Genomic DNA, 24,371 nt, shown 5'->3' on the forward strand with positions numbered 1-24,371 from the left:
TGACTTTCTTCTGCTAAACCTAAAAGATGATATTTGGAATAATGTTGGTAACAGTTTCGATTCCCATTGCCTTTCATTGTATCAGCAAAAAATACAATGGAAGTCAATGGGAACCGAAACGGTTTAGTTAACAACAATCATCAAAATAACCTCTTATGTTCCACAGAAAGATAAAGTCAGGTCTGGAATGACATAAGGGGATGTAAAAGACAGAATTTTAAGATTTTGGTGGACTACCCTATCTTGGTCAACCTTGTTAGAGCTAGTAGACCACCCTGGTGGTTCTTGGTTGAGCTGATTTGATTTTTAACACCAACAAAGCTTTAAAACCATGTCAGTAAATGTTGAGAGTAGCCATTGGATATCTGCGCTCCACATGTGCTCTTCTGGACAAATCTAAAGGTCAATTCTTCATGGTCTACTCAAATCAGCCGGACTGCCAACCGCAGAAGGACAGGCAAGCTCTGCTTAGCTTCCAGCTAAACAATGAAGCAAGCTGCTGCCATGGTTACTATAACACTCACGTGGCATTCAGCAGGCCTAGGGTGTCCAGGTGGTTCATGCATCCCCACTGGCGGAGCAGGGCATAGATGTCAGGCAGACATGCCCACTCCCAGCTGGGCGCGCTGGCCAGGACCAGCGGCAGACGACTGGCTTCCACGTGGCAGAAATAACGCTTCTCCCACAAAAGACGCCGGTCCTCTGGAGTCAACCTAGATGAATGGATCAACAATAAAAGTTAGCAAGTAAGAGTAAACAAATGCGTACAGCACTCTCAAACTTCTAAAACAAATATTTAAATAATAAATCAGTTATATAAAGAAAAAATAAAGACATTGTATATGTATTTTATGTACATTTCTACATACAAATATATAAAAATGTCTTCATTACATCTTATGTCAATAAATTATGGCACTTGCACGAGCATGCAACATGGACAATAAATATTTAAACAAATTGTTTATTATAATAATTTATTGAAAATAATGTAATAATCAAAAATAATAAAAGTGTTTTAAATATATTTGTTTTAGATAAAATAATTTATTTTAAATAGTTTTCTTTATTTTGCAACTTATTGCATGTGCAACGGGTTATATTTTGAGATGCACAATAAATACAAAATTGCAAAATGAGCTGTACAAGTTTTGTTGTTTTTATTTCATGTTGGCACAAACTAAATTGTTTATTTAAAATAATTAATTAAAAAAAAAAACATTTTAAGTATGTTTTATATATACAGTACTTTATTATATAGATATAAAATATTTATTTTTATTTTAAATATTTATTTTGCTTTATTTTACAACATATTGTACGTGCCAAGTGCCATCATTTGACATGCGTAACACATTATATTATGACAATATAATGTGCACTCTTCCCATGGGAAATTGTGGCCTAATGGTCAGAGAGTCTGAGTCGTAACCCAAAGGTTGCGGGTTCGAGTCTCGTACTGGCAGGAATTGTAGGTGGGGGGAGTGAATGTATAGTGCTCTGTTCCACCTTCAATACCATGACTGAGGTGCCCTTGAGCAAGGCATCGAACCCCCAACTGCTCCCTGGGCACCGCAGCATAAATGGCTGCCCACTGCTCTGGGTGTGTGTTCACGGTGTGTGTGTGTTCACTGCTGTGTGTGTGCACTTTGGATGGGTTAAATGCATAGCACTATATGCATAGTCACCATACTTGACCACGTCACGTCACTTTCAAGTCACTTTTTTACTTTTTATATATAATAAATGCAAAATGTATCTAAAATGTATTTTAAAAGAGCTGTACAAGTTTGTTTTTACTCCATTTCGGCACAAACAATAAACATCAACTTGTCAAATAAAGAAATGTATTATTAATATTATTATTATTCTTCATTAAATATATTATTTTTTATATTGTTTTTCCAATCCATCGGTCTGATGGTCAGTTTCATGGAAACGAATACATATCTACAGACATTTTTCATGACAGCTCAAGCATACAGCAAACATAAAAGTCTTTAATGTTGTTTCCAGACAAGCAGCCATGGTTTGCGATCTGTCATCTACATGACATCATAGTCCAAAAACACGATTACTCAATCCGATAAAGAAAGTAATCTTTCTATCTTGACAAAATTAAGACACTGATACAGCAATTAAGACAGCATAACGTGTCCAGGAAGGTGTCCGTGCGTGGGCTCTCACTGCAGTAAAGGATGGAAAATAACCACACTCAATCTCTAGGTAATTTATGCTGCATGTTTTCTTCTACACTGATGCACCAAACCCACAGAGTCCAGAGGTAAACACTACAGAAGGCCAAGTTAAACTACTGAACTTTCATGAATAACATTTGAAAACAGAGGACCGACAACAGCTAGCTATAGTCTGTACACACACCATCCCTGCTTAAAAACACTTCATGGTGTGTTTGCGTCCTTCATCCTAGCATGTGGTCGGACGTCATTTATTAAAGCAGACACACATTATTAGCTCCACTGTTTAGCTACTGTGTTTTTCTGTGGGCTTATGAACTGATGTTGGGGAGTGGCCTCTCCCTCTAGGGATGACAGCCGTAGGGCAGGACCCCTGGATCAAATTACCTCTGCTCCTGCTGGGCCGTAATCATACAGTGTCAAACAGCTCAATATACTGGGGGAAGGGTTCTGAAAGCCTCCTACGGTCACACCCACATTCTTCACGGCAACATGCAAACACTACTGTCATTAGATGACTACATATCCCATGATTCACAGGAGGCTGGAGGAGTATTGATTTCTGGCTGCAGTTGCCCAAGGCAACCCAGAGGCCCATCTGCGAATCAATCGCTATAGAAAAGGACAACTTAATGGGCTTGATCTAATACTAAATTTAATAAGTGTTCTTGCTGGAACAAAAAACAGAGATGTCTAGATTTGTACAAACTTTTGGGTGGATAGATAAACTTTCCAACTTAAGGGTGTTGTGGGTGTTTTTATAGCATGTTACCATGCAATTTCTAAGGTTTTCTGGGTAGCTGCTAGGGTTTGGGGGTCAGAAATAAAATAGATCATATATCTAATTCTAAATCAGTTATTTTCAATAGTAATATCTCACAATATCACCATTTACTGCATTCAATGAAATATTCAAAAAAGATTTTTCAAAAAACAAATTTAAAACCCAAATTCTACAATGGTAGTGTAAATTTGTTGGATTTTTATTTTCTTTTTGCCCATTTTATTGTTCACAAGATGACAATCTTAAATCAGATCACCCCTCAAAAAAAGCTACACAATGAGGTATACTTTGTCAGTAACACTTTCTAATATATATATATATATATAAAACATTTTTAAAAAATGAAAATGAGCAACCATAATAGGAACAAATGTTTCTAGAATCGATAAACTGCCTTTAAACGCCCACCATGGTTTATATATTTACAACCAAAGAGAAGAAACATTAACTCTCTGCTGACAAAAGCCAGATCAGACAGTTCACACCTAGCTCAAATGCTCAACCTTTGATCCGAGAGCTGGAGACAATTTATGACTGAATATTTCCAGGCTGGTGTGGCTGCAGATTTTACAGTGCAGCAAGTGTTTCAGAGCTCCACAGGCTCTGAGCACCAGAGGCAGAGTGGAAAAACAGCTGAAAGAGAAAGAAGAGGAACAGAGGCAGCTGGGGAAGATATCCACATCAGCTGTCTAAAGTTGACTGTAACAAAGAGAGTACTGTAGAGCACCAAGCCCTGCTGAGCACCAGAAATGTCCTCATATTCAAACATAGGGAATAAAATAAACAAAGACCTGACCCATAAAAGCACAATAAGGAAATGATTTTCACATACAGATAATAATTATATATTCCATTTAATGTAATATAATAGCATCATAATAATAGATATTAAACATTATACTATAAAATTCTATACGATAATTTTTTTTAAAAAGCAGTCTTACTTTCACCAAGGCTGCATTTATGTAATCAAAAATACAGTTAAAACATTATTTGCCATTATTATCATTGCTGAAAGCAGTCGTGCTGCTTGATATTTCTGAGAAAACCACTATTGATTGATTTAGGTTTATTTTTTGATAAATAGAAAGTCGGAAAAAACAAACAGCATTTACTTTATTTGAAAAATATTTTTTGGAACATTATAAATATTTTTTATGTATACATTTTTTATGTTATTTTTGATTGATGCATAAACACTGCAAAAAAATAGCTTATCTTACTTAGTATTTTTGTCTTGTTTCTAGTCAAAATATCTAGAAATTCTTAAATCAAGATACTTTTACTAGATAAGCCAAGTGACTTAAGATATTGTCTTGTTTCCAGGGGGAAAAATTTAAATTAAGTGCATTTTGCTTAAAACAAGTAAAAATATCTGCCAGTGGAGTAAGTAAAATACTCTTGTTTTAAGAATATTTTACTTACCCCACTTGCAGATAATTTTACTTGTTTTAAGCAAAATGCACTTACTTTAATTTTTTCCCCCTGGAAACAAGACTAAATATCTTAAGTCACTTGGCTTATCTAGTTATCAAGTATCTTGATTTAAGAAGCTTTAGATATTTTCAAACAAGACAAGACAAAAATTCTAAGTAAGATAAGACATTTTTTGCAGGGAAAGTATTCATTTTTTTTTCTACTTTTCAATAAAACCGCCGTGGCCAAAAGTTTTGGCAGTGACATAAATTTTGTGTTTTGCAAAGTTTGCTGCTTCAGTATTTGTAGATTATTTTTCCACATGTTTCTATGGTATACTGAAAAACAATGATAAGCATATCATAAGTTTTAAAGGCTTTTATTGGCAAAAAATATATAATGAGTCAATATTTACAGTGTTGACCCTTGTTCTTCATAACCTCTGCCATTCGCTCTGGCATGCTGTATATTAGCTTCTGGGCCAAATCCTGACTGATGGCGATCCATTCTTGCCTTATTAGTTCTCAGAGTTGATCACAATTTGTGGGCTTCTGCTTGTCCACTCGCCTTTTGAGGACTGACCACAGGTTCTCTATGGGATTGAGATCTGCGCAGTTGCCTGGCCACAGATCAAAAATTTAAAATGTAATGATCTTCGAGCCACTTCTTTATCACTCTTGGTTTGTGACATAGTGCTCCACCATGCTGGAAAATGCACGGATCACCACCAAATTGCTCATGGACCGTTGGAAGAAGTCGCTCTTGCAGGATGTTTTGATACCATTCTTTATTCATGGCAGTGTTTCTGGGCAGAATTATGCGAGCCCACTCCCTTGGCTGCAAAGTAACCCCACACATGGATGGTCTCAGGATGCTTCACTGTTGGCACGTCACAGGACTCATGGTAGCGTTCACCTTTTCTTCTCCGAATAATCGATTTTCCAGATGTCCCAAACAGTCGGAAGGGAGCTTCATCAGAGAAAACAACAGTCTTCTGGGGTCCAATCCTTGTACTTCCTGCAGAATTTCAGTCTGTCCTTGACTGTTTTCTTGGAGAGAAGTGGCTTCTTTGCTGCCCTTCTTGACACCAGGCCGCTGTCCAAAAGTCTTGGCCTCACTGACCTGCAGATGCTCTCACCAACCTGCCTAACCTGACTAGTACTCATTCACACTTTTACATGTGCTACTGATATGATTAGTCAATTAATGTTAGCTGGTCATTTTGTGTCAGGATCAAAAAAGTAGTGAAATTTGTTTTTTTGTGAAAAGTTCTTTTTTTTGGCCAATGAAGCTTTTAGCAATTATTTAAAATGCATCTGATCACTCTACACAATCTAGAAACAATGTGAATGAACACCACAACAGCTTAAGCAGAAAACTTTGCAACAAGCTAAATTTATGTCACTGCCAAAACTTTTGGCCATGACTGTACAGAATATGCTCATTGTAAATATATAATTTGTGCAATGTTAAAACAGTGTGTCCATGTACTAATTTCTAGTTTTCCTCCCCCTCCCATCAGACTACCAGTCTCACATTCCAACATTTCCAACTCCGCATGAATGCCGCTATTCCTCCCACTGTCACTTGAAAGGAGGGATGGGATGGGAAAACAGAGTAAGACAGAAGACAAAAGGAAGTGGGTAATGCTGGGTGTCTAACAGGGATGCAACGATTAGATGTTGTTGGTACGATTATTGTCTGAGGAATAATCCCGGTTTTACGATTCTGACGATTATTATGCATTTATTCATATGTGAACACATGAACACTCTTTAGATATTAAAGTGTTATTTATTGCTGGCTTTTGAAAATAACAGTAACCAACAATTCAGCACAAAATAATAATAAACAAAAGACAAACAAAAGTCCATCTCTCCCATTGGAATTAAAAAAAGGTGACCTCTGCTCTGTAAACATCCATGACAGTATTTCTCTTTTGAAAATAACAGTAACCAACAATTCAGCACAAAATAATAATAAACAAAAGACAAACAAAAGTCCATCTCTCCCATTGGAATTAAAAAAAGGTGACCTCTGCTCTGTAAACATCCATGACAGTATTTCTCTTTTGAAAATAACAAATGGAAATAGATCACAAAAGTATTTAATGTTTTCAGTTTGTACATTCTTTACATTTCTTTTGGACCTGGGGTAGAGACTTTGGAAACATTGTGAAAAAAAAATATATTGTTGGTTTTTACTTATGAATAATACTACAACAGGGATAGTAAATAACAAAGTTAATGAAGTAGCCTATTATTAATATACGAATCATATTAACTTTATTTGCCCCACAGGGGAAACTGTTTCTAATGATGGAAATAAACTTAAATATTGTAATCAACTGTCATCCATACGTATTCATTTTAATAATCTTTATAATAATTCATATGATTTTACATGTGGCCTGAGAAAATCAAGTCTGTTATTTTGGTTTGTGAGATCGGAGATCGTGCTGCACACGTGTACAAACATTCAGGAGGACACAAACTTCTTGAGAATGCTGCCCTGTGACTTTTATTAATAAAATAGATTAAATAGCCTACTGGAGAGACGCACAGGCGCAGGTAGGCTAATTCACACAGGCAACTGTCACCTCTCTCTCGCTCGCTCTCTCTCTCAATCTCGAATAATTAATGAATGTAGCTAAATGTTATAATTAATTCAAATAAATGTGATCTTACCGCACTATTTCATCTCTTTCTGATCTGAAGCGGGCAGCATGCTGAGCTAACGAGCCATAGCTTCGCGTCAGGTGGTTCTTGCCTTCACGTCGTGCATTAAAATCATTCAATGTACAGCAAGCCGTGCATTATCGCTTATGTATTCGCTCTTTAGCAGCAGTTTTTTACAGCAATATTTAAATGACACCCCGGTCATTCTTAGTGTAGCCAAAATGGTCCCACACTATCGACAGGCATTTCTCTGGTGGAAATAAAGCTTCGCTGTTTGGTCCCTCTGTCACAGTTCATCTAATGCATGTAGTAGTCTCCGTGCCTCTGATAAGCAGGTCATTTTAAGCTGGTGCACCGCTAGTGAAACTTTGTTTTCGTTTCACGCAAGCTGCAACAGTTACGTTCCGTGTAACAGAAACACTCGGTTTAGCAGAACCTTTACGATTAATTAACCGTGACGTTTTAAAGCGCGGTTAATCGCGAAACCAGTTAATCGCTGCATCCCTAGTGTCTAAACTCTTAGCGACAAGGAAGGATCTGACACCAGCTTCATCCTCTCATAAGTGTCTGATCAGCACCTCAACATCACTTCTTCAACCTCTGTTCCCATGCAGACATGCTCATTTGGGAGCGGAAAAGAGATTATGCTGTGTGTCACTGAAATATGAATAATGCGTAACAACTGCGAATCTGAATTTGCATTTACTGGTTATCTGAGGGGGCAGCTACACTTAATCAATCCTTGTCTTGGAGAAGATGCAGTTTTCATAACCTTCATGTCTGTATATCATCCCACTGCATTCTCTGTTTATCAGTTTACAGTGTAAACGCCCACTATGTGCATTCCATGACTGAGCTAGAATGAGAAAGAAAGATGTAAATGATTTTTAACTCACAGGCTCAAAGAACCTGAGAACCAGCTTTCAGCCATTTCTTTTCCACCAAAATGTTGCTGGTTTTGAGCAAGTGATCAGTCAGAAGATCTACAAACTTCTTTCAGAATCAGTCCAAGCTTCCACTGACTAGAGAAGCAAATATTGTTACGTCATTGTAAGTCAGTGGAAGCTTGGGCTTTGTGCACAAAGTATTCTTGTAGCTTCATAACATTACGGTTGAACCACTGATGTCACATGAACTATTTTAACAATATCCTTACTACCTTTCTGGGCCTTGAACGTGTCAGTTGTATTGCTGTCTAAGCAGGGTCAGAAAGCTCTTGGATTTCATCAAATATCTTCATTTGTGTTCTGAAGACGAACGAAGGCTCTTGCGGGTTTGGAACCAGATGAGGGTGAGAAATTAATGACAGTTGTTCTAAAATGAGCACAATAGTGGTTTCCTGGTTCAAAACCAGCTGGATTAAAAACCTGGCACAGTATTGGTTGAAATAAAGAGGGAATATTGTCTTAATCTAATAGGAAATATGCAATGTTAAGTATTACAAGGTATATTTAGCATTTTAAATGTTGACAGAGAAAGGAAAATTCTTTTTTTCCCCATTCATGGAAAGATCTTGAAAACATTAAAACAGTAAAACAAATAATTAGATCAAGACAGTTGCTTTAGGATTACCAGACTTCCAACTCACCAAAAAAGGGACTTCTTGTGCAAGACATCATGTAGCTGCCTCTGGCTGAGCTGGTCCAGACGGGAGAACTCGTACTGGGGGCTGAACTCCGCAGGAGCGGGGGTGCTAAAGCGCACTTCGAAAGAAGAAGTGGGAAAGTCCACCTGAAAATAGAGTTTTGTTGAAAATGAGCCACTGTATTAACAATGGAGGGTAAGTCTGAACTGAATGTAATGGCAATGCTATTTGACCTTTTACTGTATATTACCTTTTACTGTATATATTTTACATATATATATATATATAGTTTTTTCACCATTTGAACACAAGGAAAAATCTTTTAAAATTTTAAATATACCAATATAAAAACAATCATACTTACTCGGCAAGAAAAGGTCTAAACAGTCTATTCTAGTTTTTAGGAAACTTGATGGGCAAATAAAAAGTGCATTGAGATCATATTCAAAATTTAGCTTTGTCACCAGCAAAAATCAATGCAAGTATTTCACGAATATTTAATATATCACTCAACCCTAATAGGTATCTATTCTGTTTAACTGAGGGTTAATGATATAAAGAAAACAAATGGCTAATCACAGGCCAAATTTACTCTAGCTCATGGGTTGCAAAGAGGCACAAGAGTGAAATTAGAAGGTTTATGATCCAAAGCAAACACTGAGGTTCACGGTCACGGCTGGCAGCAGTTAACACGAGTGCTGAAAGCCGTAACAGCACCATGAACAGCTGAGGCTTTCACCTTTAACATGCCAAGTTAAATACCACCAACACTAAATGTTAACAGCAGAGATCCAATATACATTCATTCAGCTAAAGACAAGCGAAAACTACAACATGCACCCAGTGCCAAAAAAAAAACAATTTAAATCAAGAAAAGCTTTAAATTAAAGCTCATGATAGGGACATCTGGGTCTGTTTTCACACTTCTGTCAGCCCAGGTTGAAATCAGTCCAGTCTTTATTGCCATATGCCTCTCAGCATCACACTTCATCCATTAGCAGAGCAGAACACACAAGTCCCTCATCCATTTCATGACCTTCACACCAAATGCTTCCCCATAAGGTAAGTCAGTTCAATCAGCGGCCATCTTGGTTGGGCAGCTATTTCCTACTCGGTCAATGAAAATTATTTGGGGCAGACAATGCATTAAATTGCTCATGAATTAGAAGTGTATTATGTTTGTAAAAAATTTAATAAGTAATCTAACCTGACTACTGTAAATCTACATGCATACAAATACAAATCCTATCTATTAGAATGAGGGGAAAGCAAAATCTCCAAAACTTGTCATGCTTCAAAAATTCATAATGCTTCAAACTTAGCAATAAAATCTGACAATGATATCGTTTTAGCTTGAGTAAAAAATAAACAAATTATGGCCGATATATTTAAATTTTATACTATTTTGTCTAATTAAATGGTTCTCAACTAGGGGCCCCCAATAAATATAAAAATTTACAAATTATTTTTTAACAATCTAAATAATCATCCTAAAAACACTAAAAATAAATATATACAACAACAAACTGAATATTTATTTATTTTGTATCTATTACTGGTCATTTATTACAATATAGAAGCACCAGAGGTAGGTTACATGACAGCTTTAAATATCAGGCTTCTGATATATTGTCTTTTGACCAAAAAAAAAACAAAAAAAACCTAACTAACACATAAATTGACAAACGCTTAACAAATCAACAATAATTTTAACAGACAATATTAATATATTGCAATTTCCCCCCTTAATATCTGCCCTTTACACAGTCTATGAACAAATATGCACTGCAGTTTGTTTTATCCTCATTTACTCCATCAGTAGCTTGCAATAATGAATTACATGTTAATTGATAAAGTAGGACTTGGTTCAGCATGAAAGTCTCAAAAAATGTACTTATTGAAAAGAAAAAAAGGAAAAGAATGTGAAAAATGGGGTCAGAGAAAGTGAAAGAGAAAAACAGCAATGGATAAGAAGGAGATAAGCTAAAGGGAGCAAGCGCACATTAGGCAGTTTTAATGAGCCCCAGATGTGTCATTAGCCCCAGATGCATCTTGGCTTAACGGGCAGATTGCAGGGACTGAATGAGGGAAATCTGCCACCTCACACTGAATAACCCCAGCACCTAAATGAGGGGCAGAACCTACTGAATAGGCACAGGACCAGGCTTCGCTCCCAGTGTAAACTGCACAGCCCACTGCCCTTAGACAAAGCCATGCCATTCGGGCACAAAAGAGCCCTATTGGCACTACTATGGGCTGGTTTGGCACACAGAGATGGCAGAAAGAAGAATGGGGATTGTATAGTAGGAGGCCTGGCCTGTGTGGAGGGTGGGAACTTCACAGAGGCCCATCTGAGTGAAGAGAAAACCTTGCACACACGTGATTTACCACACAGTTTCAGAACAATACCAACGGGGAGGCTGTTTACAGAGAGCGGCAGTGAAATGTCACGTCTGAATGTGTTAAGAGAGGATATTATTGCATGTGGAGGAAGTGGTGACTCAGTGTGCACAAGATTTGGGGTGACGTCTCAGGTGTTTGTGATGATCGTCTGAGTACAGCCCTAATCGGTTGGTAAACGTTTCTCAAGGGGACATCTGTAAAAGTAAATTTACATGCCACCTCAGTGATAAAACTCATGGATTCTGATGGCGATTTATTCACAGTGGAGAAGCAAATTCTGTGATCCTACAAACCCCTGAAACGCGTTGCTTACTTGACCAGTGTGCTATAAATAAAATGTGATATGCATGGAGTAATAAGAATATTATATATTTATAAACATCCCCCATACTTCTGAATGGTAATGTGTACACAGAGAAATACAGTAAAAGGTCAAATACAGAGGTACCGTTCCCTGTTCAAAGGTTTGGGTTCAGTTAACATTTTGAGAAATTAATACTTTTATTCAAAAAGAATGCATTAAAATGATCAGAAGTGACTGTAAAGACATTTATAATGTTACAAAACATTTCCATTTCAAATAAATGCCCAAAACAAGTACTATGTTGCTAGTTATTATCTTATACAGAAGGGCTGATGTCCTTTTGCAGCAACAAAATCAGAATAAATTATGTAGTTTTGTGTTGTCAAACTGTTTCCTATGCTTATTTTGCCTGGGGCTGTTTAGATGCATATGAAAGTGAAAATTCTGTATGTATCCGTCTCTCTCTCTGCGGTGCAGCCTGACCTACTTTTAGGACATTTTGCAAGTAGTGGGACAGTTCCTTCCTACATTTCCATTTGCACACTGGCCTGACCCTATTACTGCTGAAGTTACGAGCCAAGGAGAAAAGCTCCATTACACCTATACCTTCATTATACTCTTTTACATATAATCTAACTAGACATGCCTTTAAAAATATACTGCTTGAACACCTTAAACCTGTTAGCTATGCATATGTTCTCAATAGTTAACTTTAGTGGGTGTATATGCATAAATGTAAGAAAAAAAAGATGATTGTGAGATGATGGGTTTGTTTTAAACAGGAAGTCTCATCCTTAAAGGGATAGTTCACCCAAAAATGAAAATTAGCCCATTATTAACTCATCCTCAAGCCATCCTATGCGTATATGACTTCCTTCTTTCAGATGAATCCAATCGGAGTAATATTAAAAATTGACTTTGATCTTCCAAGCTGTTTAATGGCAGTCAGCGGGTGTTGCAGTTCATCAGTCCAAAAGAAGTGAAATAAAGCACATGCATCCATAATAAAAAGTGTCTCACACGGCTCCCGGGGGTGAACATAGGCTTCCTGTAGCGAATCGATGCATTTTTGTAAGAAAAATATCCATATTCAAAACGTAATAATCACTTTAATCTAGTTTGCGTCAACAGTTGTACACGGAAGCAGCTCCGGGCGGATGACGTATGAGGTCGGCGTTGCGCATGCGCCGGTGAGTTTCGTGAAAACCAACATCTGTTTATAGAAGCGAAGGAAGCAAAGTTTCCTTACTTTACCAAAGGAAAACCAGTCTCCTCTTGGCTTATATCGAAATCCTCCGATATTCTTCTTTACAAATCCTCATATTGTACTTCTAATAAGTGACCGTTGTTTTGTTTTGATCTCTCCCCTGCTCTTCCGCGTTCTTCACTTCTGAGCAGCACATGTGCAACGCTGACCTCGTACGTTATCCGCCCGGAGCTGCTTCCGTGTACAACAGTGAGCGCAAGCTAGATTCAAGTGATTATTACGTTTAAAAATGTTTCTTTTTCTTACAAAAACGCATCGATTCGCTACAGGAGGACTTTGTTCACCCCCCGGATCCGTGTGAGGCACATTTTTATTATGGATGAATGCGCTTTATTTAACTTCTTTTGGACTTATGAACTGCAACACCCGCTGACTGCCATTAAACAGCTTGGAAGATCAAAGTCAATTTTTAATATAACTCCAACTGGATTCGTCTGAAAGAAGAAAGTCATATACACCTAGGATGCCTTGAAGGTAGGGCTGGGTGATAATTCGATAACAATAATTATCGCAATATAATTTCTTGATAAAACGATATGAAGAGTTCGATAAATGTTCGATATAATGTTTATGCGCCAAAAGCGGAACGAAGGTTGCTACAATTTTTTCAGATGCTACTGATTTTGATAATGAACAAAATTCTGCATCCTAACTCAAGCTACTATCAAATGTGCATTTCTAAGAGACAAAAAAGTGATATTATTATTATTAATATTATCAGGCAACCCAAACCTGTTTCTTGATTTGAAACAATATCAGTCATTAGAACATGCAGAAACTAAGAAAATATATCTTTTTTATTTAGATATTTATTTTGTTAAGGAAAATTAATTAGTTTCTACAACTTTCACTTTGGAGCAAAAATCTGGCTTTAAACTTGAAAGAAATAAAGATTTCACATTTATTGTGATAATTATCGATATCGACTGATATGAAAAAAAAAACTATCGTAATAATTTTTTTGGCCATATCACCCAGCCCTACTTGAAGGTGAGTAATTCATGGGCTAATTTTCATTTTTGGGTGAACTAACCCTTTAAGACCTGTTAAGGGCCTGCTTGGCACAAGGCAACCTTCTGGATAAAAGACAGATCAACCACATTATAGGAGGAGAAGGAGAAAAATAAGTGTATCGAAGAGGAGTGTGTTGTGAGTAAACGAAAGTTTACGGAGAACGTGAGTGAGTCAGAGTTAAGAGTATAAAGTAGGACAAGCGGGAAACAGTTTACTACATGATTACACTTTGGATTGAGCAAAAGTCCGAACCTGAAGGATGACGCTGTCTGGCTGGCTGAAGTTGGGCGTACTAGAGCGAGCGTTTCCACTGCCGGGGGTTGAAGGCCAGAAACCCAGCAGCTTCCTCCCACACGTCAGAACACTAAGAAAGAGGGAAAACAGGGTCAGAAAACACCTACCACCCACTTATGGATGCAGAATACGGACAATTAGATACTTGACCTCAGTATATTTATGTCTTTATCTTTCAAGCAAAGGTAAATATTTTTGTAGTGCTGTCAAACGATTAATTGTGATTAATCACATCCAAAATAAAGATTTTGTTTATATAATATATGTGTGTGTATACTGTGTATGTTTATTATGTACAGTGGGGCAAAAAAGTATTTAGTCAGCCACCAATTGTGCAAGTTCTCCCACTTAAAAAGATGAGAGAGGCCTGTAATTTTCATCATAGGTATACCTCAACTATGAGAGACAAAATGAGAAAAAAAAATCCAGAAAATCACACTGTAGGATTTTTAAAGACTTAATTGGTAAATTCCTCGGTAAAATAAGTATTTGGTCACCTACAAACAAGCAAGAGTTCTGGCTCTCACAGACCTGTAATCTGTCATGACCTCTGTCATTGCACAACAAAGGGTATATAACAAAGTATTGAGATGAAATTGTTATTGACCAAATACTTATTTTCCACCATAATTTGCAAATAAAATCTTTAAAAATCCTACAATGTGATTTTCTGGATTTTTTTTCTCATTTTGTCTCTCATAGTTGAGGTATACCTATGATGAAAATTACAGGCCTCTCTCATCTTTTTAAGTGGGAGAACTTGCACAATTGGTGGCTGACTAAATACTTTTTTTCCCCACTGTATATATAAATAGACACAAGCATGTATATTTAAGAAAAATTGTACATATAATATAGATTTTATGAATATAAATATATACATGCAAATACATGTAAATATCTTCAAAATATATACTGTATGTGTGTGTATTTATATATACATAATACACAGTACACACAGATGTTATGTACACAAAAACATTTATTTTGGATGCGATTATCGTGATTAATCATTTGACAGCACTATATTTTTGCTAGTCATTTTTTTATGGATCCTGTAAACAAACATGTCAGCCTTCCTAAGAATTATACAAAATCAATAACTTACGTAATCTCTGCTTTTTTTTTTTTTGTGACAGATCAAACTTCCATGAAGATGGAAGTCAAAAGGAAGAAAAGTTTCAAGTATGATATATTACATATATTTATTTAGGTGGACTTAGATGTGCATTTGACTATGAAATGTTTGTTCAGTGGGTCTTCAAATTCATTTTACTTCTGTATTTACACAGCTTTAGATATATATCAATCAGCTTTTCAATATGCCACTTCTGGAACTGGTGCACATTTTTAAAAATTGCACTAATTTGCGTGTTTGTGGTGTTTGTAGGCTGCACTAGACTTGCAGACGTCAGCCTGTTCTGATCACCACAACTGGTTTGCTGTAGGAGGTGAGTATCAGCAGAACTCTAGTGCTTAAAGAGCCTGTTTTCATGCCCTCCAGTATAATATGCACTCATGGTATTATCATTAATGACAAAAATGCACAAAATGAGAAAGTCTGCCAGCAATTTAAAAAAGACATATCCATGCTTACTGTCTGAAGTTGAATAAGGGCATGGTGACCCAACCCAAAGCCTCAATGCTGCGTTTCTGCTTGCTCTTTTCCTCCGCACCTCCAGGGGGCGGTAGAGACGTGGCATATAGCGTCACAGTCAGCTGTGACTCCCTCGGTAACTGATTGATCTGGATGGGGAAGCAAACTCTGCATTTTGAAAAAGACAAAATTTAAATTAGTATAATACCAATTTGAAACATGTTTTTGAAATAATGCTTCCATAAAGGATACATTTTCTCAAAACTAAGAACAACAACAAATGCAAAATTTTATTTTTAAACACCTACACTTGGGAGTTATAATAGTATAAACTCACACCTACATGCATGAGACTAAATATATTCACCAGGATGGGGAAAAAAAAAAAAAAAAGTGACAACTGTCCACTAAAATATCCCTGAAAAATACCAAAACTCTACAATAAGGCGGCGAGTACAAAAACAGCCACAGGAAGCTGAGCTGGATGTGCTATTTTCAAATATGACGTCTGAAACACTTGGTAAACAAGCTTAGATCTAACGTATTCAAACACTAGGCCATTTATTGTCGACAAACCTCAGCGATAGTATCTATGGGACTGTGTAGTGTGTGTGGATTGGCGTCAGGCTCACCTCTGGTCCCACACCACCAGGTGGAAGAGATATTTGCTGACCGACTGTTTACTGGTGTGCTGGGGGGCACAAAGCTCCACTCCGCCATGGGTGAGAGAACAGGACAGGAAGAAATTTTCATAGCTGTAGATGGGTTATGTGAAAAAGAGAGAAAGACAAAGAGGGTGAGATCATCAAATGGCAGCAATTTACACCTAACGGAAGCCAAGATATTTGGGACATTAAATCACTGAAAACCTTCCTTTCCAGGGAACTGCTTCTAACCTGATAAGCATTGTGACCAAATTGAGCTAAACTCAGAGACTCCATGAGTCAGATGTGGGAATTATTTCATTCTAGTTTTATGCACTAAACAAACTGATTCTTCAAGAGGACAGACATCACTACTTCAAAGACCTCCAGTGAATGCTGCATTGTCAAGATTTAGACAGCAATGTAAGTAACACGATCAACGTCCAGAAAAGTAGCAAGGAGATCAGAAAAATAATCCATGTGACATCAGGGGTTCAACCATAATTTTACGAAGCTACGAGAATACGTTTGGTACGCAAAGAAAACAAAAATAACGACTTTATTCAACAATTCGTCTCCTCCGCATCACAGTAGCGACATTTTGGAGAGTATCCACTGAACACAAACAGTGTATGCTGTTCTGTGTCAGCTGCACCACACGGACAAAAGTAAAAGTCTTTGCGTACAAAAAGTATTCTCGTAGCTTCGTAAAATTACGGTTGAACCACTGATGTCACATGGATTATTTTACTGATCTCCTTGCTACGTTTCTGGATGTTGATCGTGTTACTTACATTGATGTCTATGGGAGGGTCAGAGAGCTCTCCATAAAGGATAAAAAATATCTTAATTTGTGTTCCGAAGATGAACGGAGGTCTTACGGGTTTGGAAGGACATGAGGGTGAGCAATTAATGACAGAATTTTCATTTTGGGGTGGAGTAACCCTTTAAAAGCTCCAGTTCCCTTTAACGGCAATTACATGTCCAAGCACTTTTTTTAAACAAAATTTTCCATTAGTGTTTTACAGAAGAAGGTCATTCAGTGAATATATGACAGTACTTTCATTTTTGAGTTAATTAATCCTTTTAAATTTCAAATGAATCATCTTAAAGCACTGACTGAGAAAATGCGAATAGTGTGCATGATTTAGGAGAGCAGCATAAAAAACGAGTTCATGTCTGCATTAAATTTAGTGACATATTTTTGCCATTACTGTGTGACTTTTTTTGACCATGACAAATCCAGAGTTCCATGTGACTGGCATAGCTTTTATGCTTTAGGTAGGTAGTTGAGATTAAGGAAAGAGCTGTGTTGTGTGGAGTTAATTTTCTACCAATTACAAAGTTGCACAAAAATAAAATAAAAAATAAAATTATATAAAACAAAATAAAAATAAAACGTACAAGATGTTTAAAATATATTATAAACCCTTTTTCTGGCAATATCTTATTAAACAAGTATTTAACAAAGCTTACCAAGTAAAACCATCATCTTGCAGTAAACAAAATAGAGAACAGGGAGATTGGAAGGGTCTTGCAGAACAACATGCATAAATGCTTTACAATCAAGTTTTTACTAAACAGACATGCTAATAGATTTGGGTTTACTAGCTAATTTAATGGCTGTGGAAACCCTGCCACATTCTCCCAACTTCTTTCTCCTAATCCCAACATCATCCGATGTTCTCCCACATCATTCAACTTCAATTCAAGCACTTATAGAGACTCCTAAATGGGAAATGAACTCTCCCGAGGCCCATTTAAATAGAAGGAAAAACATTCCCAAGCTAAATGGAATACCAGATAGGAAAGAAAAACACGTGATTGAAATACCAATGTTACTAATCCTAATACTGATCTGAGGATCCACAAAAACACTGCAGAGGAAAAACCACCATGGTTATAGTCTCCTAAAAATCATTTAACCATATTCATGTTTAAAATTGCCTTTTCACACTGATCCGAGATCAGCCCATCTGATTGACTCTAATTGCCTAAAGCAGATGGGATGCAAGAGAATGTAAACCCCTCCATCACCACTGCACAGGTGCCTGGTACCCAGACTTCCCTCCGCCTGGCCTCCAGAGGTCAAAGGCTATGCTGAGTTCCCATACATGTTTCTTTGTGATGGCTTGTTTCACAATCAGCATCAGTTTAAGAGGGAGACAAAGAGCACTAGTTCAGGTCAGTGGGAGGGAGAAACCATTCCTGTGCTGTGTGGGGGAGGGGAAGGGGCTCTATTATTTTATCACTGAACGACTGGGCGAGATGTAGTGACATTTAGGGTTGGCTAGCATCTGTCTCCATGCTGGTGGGAGCGGTCGCCACAGTTCTGGCTTAGGATAGAGGGTAAAGAAGAATGAAAAAAGAGGGAGTGCCATTCTCAAGATCCCTCTCTGTAGATCGTAATGCCAAATAATCCTGCTGGATTACCGAAGGGGACCAGCAATGTGGACAGCTGGTGAACAGCTGCATCTCTTCTTCCAGAATAGTCAACTTTTCCTATATCATTTCCACAGAATTCCATCTAAAAATGCAACAGTCTGGTTTTTTGATCTACATTAATGATATTTAGTAGATTTTCTTATCCTAAGCAAATGAGATCATGAAAGTGATCAACAGATGGAGCATGCAATCTGGTATGCTATCTGATGGGAAAGCAGCACTTCCTGTACAAATACAAAAAAGGGCTACTTAACCCAAAGCAAAGCAAGAATTATTTTTCCGATTAATACATATGGCACTTTAGAAACTTTTTTTTATCTGCCTTAATTTTTTTTATATTTTTTATATTATATTTTACTTTAATTTTTTGGTTCGCAGGAATCACAGCATGTAATATGATATCATGAAAAGACTTGTTAAAAACCTGTCATTCCGGATTGCTAATCTGTTTGCATTTGCAAAACAAACGAGAACGCTCACTAGTGCAAATCTGAACTCGTTCAAACTGTCAAAACAACCCACTTTTCATATGTTTTCCTACAAAGGCAATCTTATAAAGATTGACAGTAGCCAATGAGTTGTAGTAATATTCTTCCATGTTCCATTGTTTTTAGCAACACCCACATTACTTTATGCTACATGAACACAATGCACAGCTGACAACAAACAATGTAGTATTACAGTAAACACTACTGTTAAAATGTTTGGGGTCGTCAAAATGTATTTGAACATCTTTATACCCACCAAGGCAGTATTTATTGGATCAAAAATATAGTAAGAACCTTAATATTGTGAAATATTATTAATTTTAAATAACTTTCATTTGAATACATTTTAAAATGTAATTTGCTGCTGGGATGCCAAAGCTGAGTTTCCAGCAGCCTCTATATTTTTGTGGAAACTGATTTTTTTTTTTTTTTGATTATTCTTGAACCGAAAGTTCAAAAGAACAGCATTTATTTGAAATAGAAATTTTTTGTAAAATTATGTTTCACTTTTGATCACACCTTTGCTGAACAAAAATCATTAATTTCTTTAAAAATCGATTTAATATTTAAAAAATTTAAATTGATTTCCCAAGGTGATGAAACCAAAACAAGATATATAGCACTACCTGGCAGCCCATGTGATAGGGATACGATGAGCTGCGTAAACGCTGAAGGAAAGCACGTTGGTGACCATGCCAGCTTCCTGAATGGGGGCTGTGGATCTGCTGCTGTGTGGCATGGTGTGGAAATTAGCATTGAAAGTGCTGCAGTACAGCTCCACAAGATCCAAGATGGCTGCAGTCAACTTCTCCACAATTGCCGCTGTAAGGTGAAAAAAAAATTGGTTCTATTGTTTACATACAAATTCTGATGCCAAGACTTTTTAGAATGCTAGATTCTGACTGTACATTATCCCTTACATTAAGCTTTTTCATATCTTATACATTTTATGTTCACAGAACGCTGGATGGAGCAGTAGTACGAATTCAAATGTTAAAGCTGACAGAAGGACATTAGTTGCATGTGTTCTGCACAAGGCTGCATCCTTCCTGTTTATGCCTATTTGAGATCACAGACTTCCTCGTAGCAGGATGCTACATAAACACTCTTCCAACAAACAAGACACACTTGAACATATCCTCAACCGTCTTACCCCAGGAAGAGTCAAAAACTACCAGTCAAGTTTGGACACACTTGAGTTGACTGACTTGCATCTTTGACAATATAGTTTTAAATTTGATGCGTTTAAGATGGATTTTCATAGATTAACATTAAGTTTGAGTATGGAACAAGGATGGAAAAATCAAATATATTTGTAAAGGGCATTTGAAATGTAGCCAAATCCTCATGGGATTTAAAACTTAACTACAAAAGTTTTTCATCAAAACTATGACCAGTTTTTGAAGTATAGTCATCAAAACGATAAAATAACACAAATGGAATTTATGTGAACAGAAGTTATGATTTTTGAGAATTATGTAGTGACCAAAAATTAATAATATATAAAGGTTAGGTTTATAAAGGCTAAATGTTTCACTGGTAGTGTATGCTTCAGCACCATACCTCTGTTTTCTCTCTTCGCCAAGACACTGACATCCTAAAAAAAATGAACAAAGAAACATACATACACTTAAGCATGAATACCAGAGACAGAGTCATGCTAAACTATGTCTAAAGTGAAAATGAAACTAGTAAAAAAAAATAAAAATAAAAATAAAAATCCATAGGTGTTTCTAGCAGATATTTCTTGCAGTTTCAAAGGTTAGCGGTTTAAGCAAAGTAGAGAATTTTCTGTCTACTCATTTGAGGAACTAGAAGCAGCAAAAGCTGCATGTTTGCAGCACTGTGGCTGTGCTCACACGAGAGTAGCCAACACAGCAGTGTGAACAGTACTTCAGATTTCTAAAACATTTCCTTTGTAATGTTTGTGACTAAGTAAGTGTTCAAAGGTACCACCTTCTGCACTTTAGGCTGTAGTCTGCATGGGCAAGCTGGCAGCTGGTTTAAGGCAGCAGTGATGTCAGGTGTTTCAACAGCTGCTAGAGAAGTACACAAGGCCTTCACAGACTGCACTAACCGCTCCACATGCAACGGCAACTCAACCTACAAATGACAGAAAAGACATTGAGGGGAAAAAAAAAATACTGAAACAAAAGGATAAAGGTTTTTGTTTAAATGCATTTTTTGACAATTAATGCTAGCCTAGCTTAATAGCCATCACAAATAAACCATTGAATCTTTAATTTTTTGTAATTAAAAAGTATACACATTTTAATTACTATCAAAACGTTGTTTATTATTCTGACCAGCAACAATGAATCAACCAATGTCATGGGTGTGGGGGCATGGCTATCTAATTTTCTGACCAATGGCAGACAGGGGGAGTGGTCAGGAAACTTGCAATTGTTTTCCCAATTTGAATCAGTGTTATGTTAGAATCACTGAGATGCTATTATAGCTTTAGTATTTTGAAAGTACTTTTTAAATATATTTTTATTGTGTTTTTGTCTTTTTTTCCATTTTTTGTCTATACAATTTATTAATTTTTATTTCAGTTTTAGTCATTTTTTTAGTAGTTAAACCAAACAAACAATTTTTTTAAATAAAAGTTTTATTATTTCAAACAATAGAACCCATTTTTTAATAGTTTTAGTTTTAGTTAACTATAACAACCATGATTTGGATTGAGCATATTAAACACATTATCAAAGAATTTTCAGATAAGCAATGTCTGTAACAAGTTTACCTCTGATAAAAGGAAAGACTCAGCCTCATTGTGAAAGGTATCCAGGAGAAGAGTCAGTGCCTCTCTGTCACACAAACAAGAATAAGAGTCGTCAAACACCGTGAATGTTGCAACCTCTCTACTACATATTCATATACATCAACATATTACAGCCTAAAATTCCGAACCTCCTCTTGATTGCTCTCACCTGGTCACAGTCTGTTTGATTGGCCTCTCTTGCAGTAGAATACTGTGGTTCATGGTGGATGGAGTATCATCATCCTCTGTCTGTTTAACAACAACATAATGCAAACATTTAAAAATGAAAACACCTTTAGAATCTACACTGACAAGTTCTCAAATGGTTCCCTGTGGGAGTCTATGGTTCCAGGAAGAAACTCTAAAGACATAGTTCACCCAAACATAATGTGATGGCATTCCAAACCTGTATGCACTTTCTTCTTCTGTGGAACACAAAATATGATACTTAAAAGAACAAACAGTTACAGGTCCTGCAGACTTCCACAGTAATTGTTGTTCATACTATGGACGTTGAAAGGGACCCAGCATTGGTTACCAGCATTCTTCAAAATACTGTATTATGTTTAAGTATTACCTTGTAGTATGGTCACATACCAAACATATTTCATGCATTGTAATCTAAATGAAGGTAGCACAGATGTGAGATTTTAAAAATTAATGGTTTTTGACATTTCCAAATGAGTTTGACCTAGTGCAATGTGGTCTACATTTTTAAAATGACTGACATTCATTTTGATTACATTATTTCAAAGCTGTAACTGAAGGTTTTGTTGGTGTTAAGAAGTCTAAAAATGTTTCCTACAGGTGTTTCCTGGAGTTTCAACTGTTCAGTAAGAGGAAAACATGTTGTTGGGTCACTAATCCATCTGCTGTCAGCTTTGGTCTTACCGTTCGGGCAAGCTCCATGTTGACAGAACTCCGTTTGGTAAGAATGAGTTGAATGTCCCAGTCAAACTTCAGACACTGCTGGATGTACTCGAAGCCCACCAGAGTTTGGTTGCTTAGCAGAAAGAAAAGAGGCAAAAGCAAACTTGAGATATACTGGTTCATAATTTATTTATATACATATAAACTACCATTGAAAAGTTTGGGGTCAGTAAGATTTGTATTTATTTATATATATTTATTTAGGAAATTAATTAATACTTTCATTCAGCAAGGACACTGTAACATAAGCAAACTAAGAAGCAGAGCAGTTTTCAATTGCAGATGACTTATAAATAAAATAAAATAATCCAAAACTAGGCACTCGAATGATACATCCAACAATGGCCAAGAACTGACAAAGAAAACTTGAAACACAAGGGCTTAAATACACAGAGGGTAATAGACTAACAAGAAACAGGTGAAAACAATTAGGAGATAACAAGGGGAACACAAAGAGCACAAACTAAAAGTCTAAAACAAGACAAAAGCACAAAGACACAAAAACAATTTAAAACCCACAAACCATTCTTCCAAATGCACTACAACAATTGTACAAAAACTGAAATTATTCCACTAGCTTCATACTCAAGCATGTTTTCAACTGTACCGTTGACATTGTGGTTTATTGTTTCATTGTCACAGCACCCAGAAAAGGCTTCTATGAGTATGTTATTGTTCTGAAACTGATGCTTATGTATTTTACAGTCATACACACAGTGGGCCTCATTTACGAAACGAACGTACGACAGAAAATTGAGCGTACGGTCGTTTCAACGCAAAATTTGGAATTTATCAATATGGACGTGAGCGGTGGCTACGATCAAATCTCACGTCTGGTCTCAGCTCGTGTACACAAGTTGTTGAGTTACCTGAAGTTGCGCACAGCATAGTAAATACGGTGGAGAATTGTAGATTGACAGCATTTTGTTCATTTTTATATTCCTGACCGTCAAACGAAGCTCATTAGTCGATCGTTAATCAGTAAGATTAGAATGTCTTTTTTTGGTGTTGTTTTGTACAGGGCTTTAGCTTTATATGCACGAATAGCAGCATAAACGACTGTGAGGATTCAATCGTCGCATCATGCACCTGCAGCGCTTCTGTGAAAGGAGAAAAACAGAAATTAATTTTATAAAAGGAATCAAATCAATAGGATCACACAAAATATATAATAGGCTATAATATAATTAAAAGATTAACAAAAGGGGGGAAAAAACTGTGCAACAAGTATAGGCTACGCTCGTTTTTGTGACACTCTTAATGCATTTAATTTCTTTTCTTTATATCTTTATTTGATTGAATCCATCTGATCGCACAGGCGCCTCACATACACACAGACAACATTAGTTCTAGCGTTGCCTGACATTTCAGCCATTCATCATCAAACTAAAATGCAGTCAACCAAACATAAGTAACACTGTTTATTTGAAAAGGTCCTCTGTAAAATCAGCGTGCAGCGCCCAAACAATAAACATTTTTGCACATGTGAAGGATTTTACACGGATATTAGAACATGACTGAAGTATAAAGCCATGTTTAGGCTACATAATGAATAATAGT

The 24,371-nt window shown here is 36.6% G+C and overlaps 1 protein-coding gene across 2 annotated transcripts in view; it reads right to left on the reverse strand.

The window, feature by feature from the left end:
* Positions 1-24,371, reverse strand: part of pik3c2b (phosphatidylinositol-4-phosphate 3-kinase, catalytic subunit type 2 beta) — a 56,708-nt gene that overhangs the window by 12,847 nt on the left and 19,490 nt on the right. For both annotated transcript variants that reach the window (XM_016241184.1, XM_016241107.1), the window contains exons 6-16: positions 22,773-22,884; positions 22,051-22,130; positions 21,864-21,927; positions 21,074-21,220; positions 20,681-20,714; positions 19,744-19,939; positions 16,173-16,295; positions 15,541-15,708; positions 13,902-14,013; positions 8,665-8,807; positions 525-713 (exon numbers count right to left, since the gene is read on the reverse strand). In XM_016241184.1, the coding sequence (XP_016096670.1) occupies positions 525-713; positions 8,665-8,807; positions 13,902-14,013; positions 15,541-15,708; positions 16,173-16,295; positions 19,744-19,939; positions 20,681-20,714; positions 21,074-21,220; positions 21,864-21,927; positions 22,051-22,130; positions 22,773-22,884 (1,368 nt within the window). The remainder of the gene's footprint in view (positions 1-524; positions 714-8,664; positions 8,808-13,901; positions 14,014-15,540; positions 15,709-16,172; positions 16,296-19,743; positions 19,940-20,680; positions 20,715-21,073; positions 21,221-21,863; positions 21,928-22,050; positions 22,131-22,772; positions 22,885-24,371) is intronic.

Source organism: Sinocyclocheilus grahami, unplaced genomic scaffold (assembly GCF_001515645.1).
Source record: "Sinocyclocheilus grahami isolate Dianchi unplaced genomic scaffold, SAMN03320097.WGS_v1.1 scaffold3.1, whole genome shotgun sequence".
NCBI lineage: Eukaryota > Metazoa > Chordata > Actinopteri > Cypriniformes > Cyprinidae > Sinocyclocheilus > Sinocyclocheilus grahami.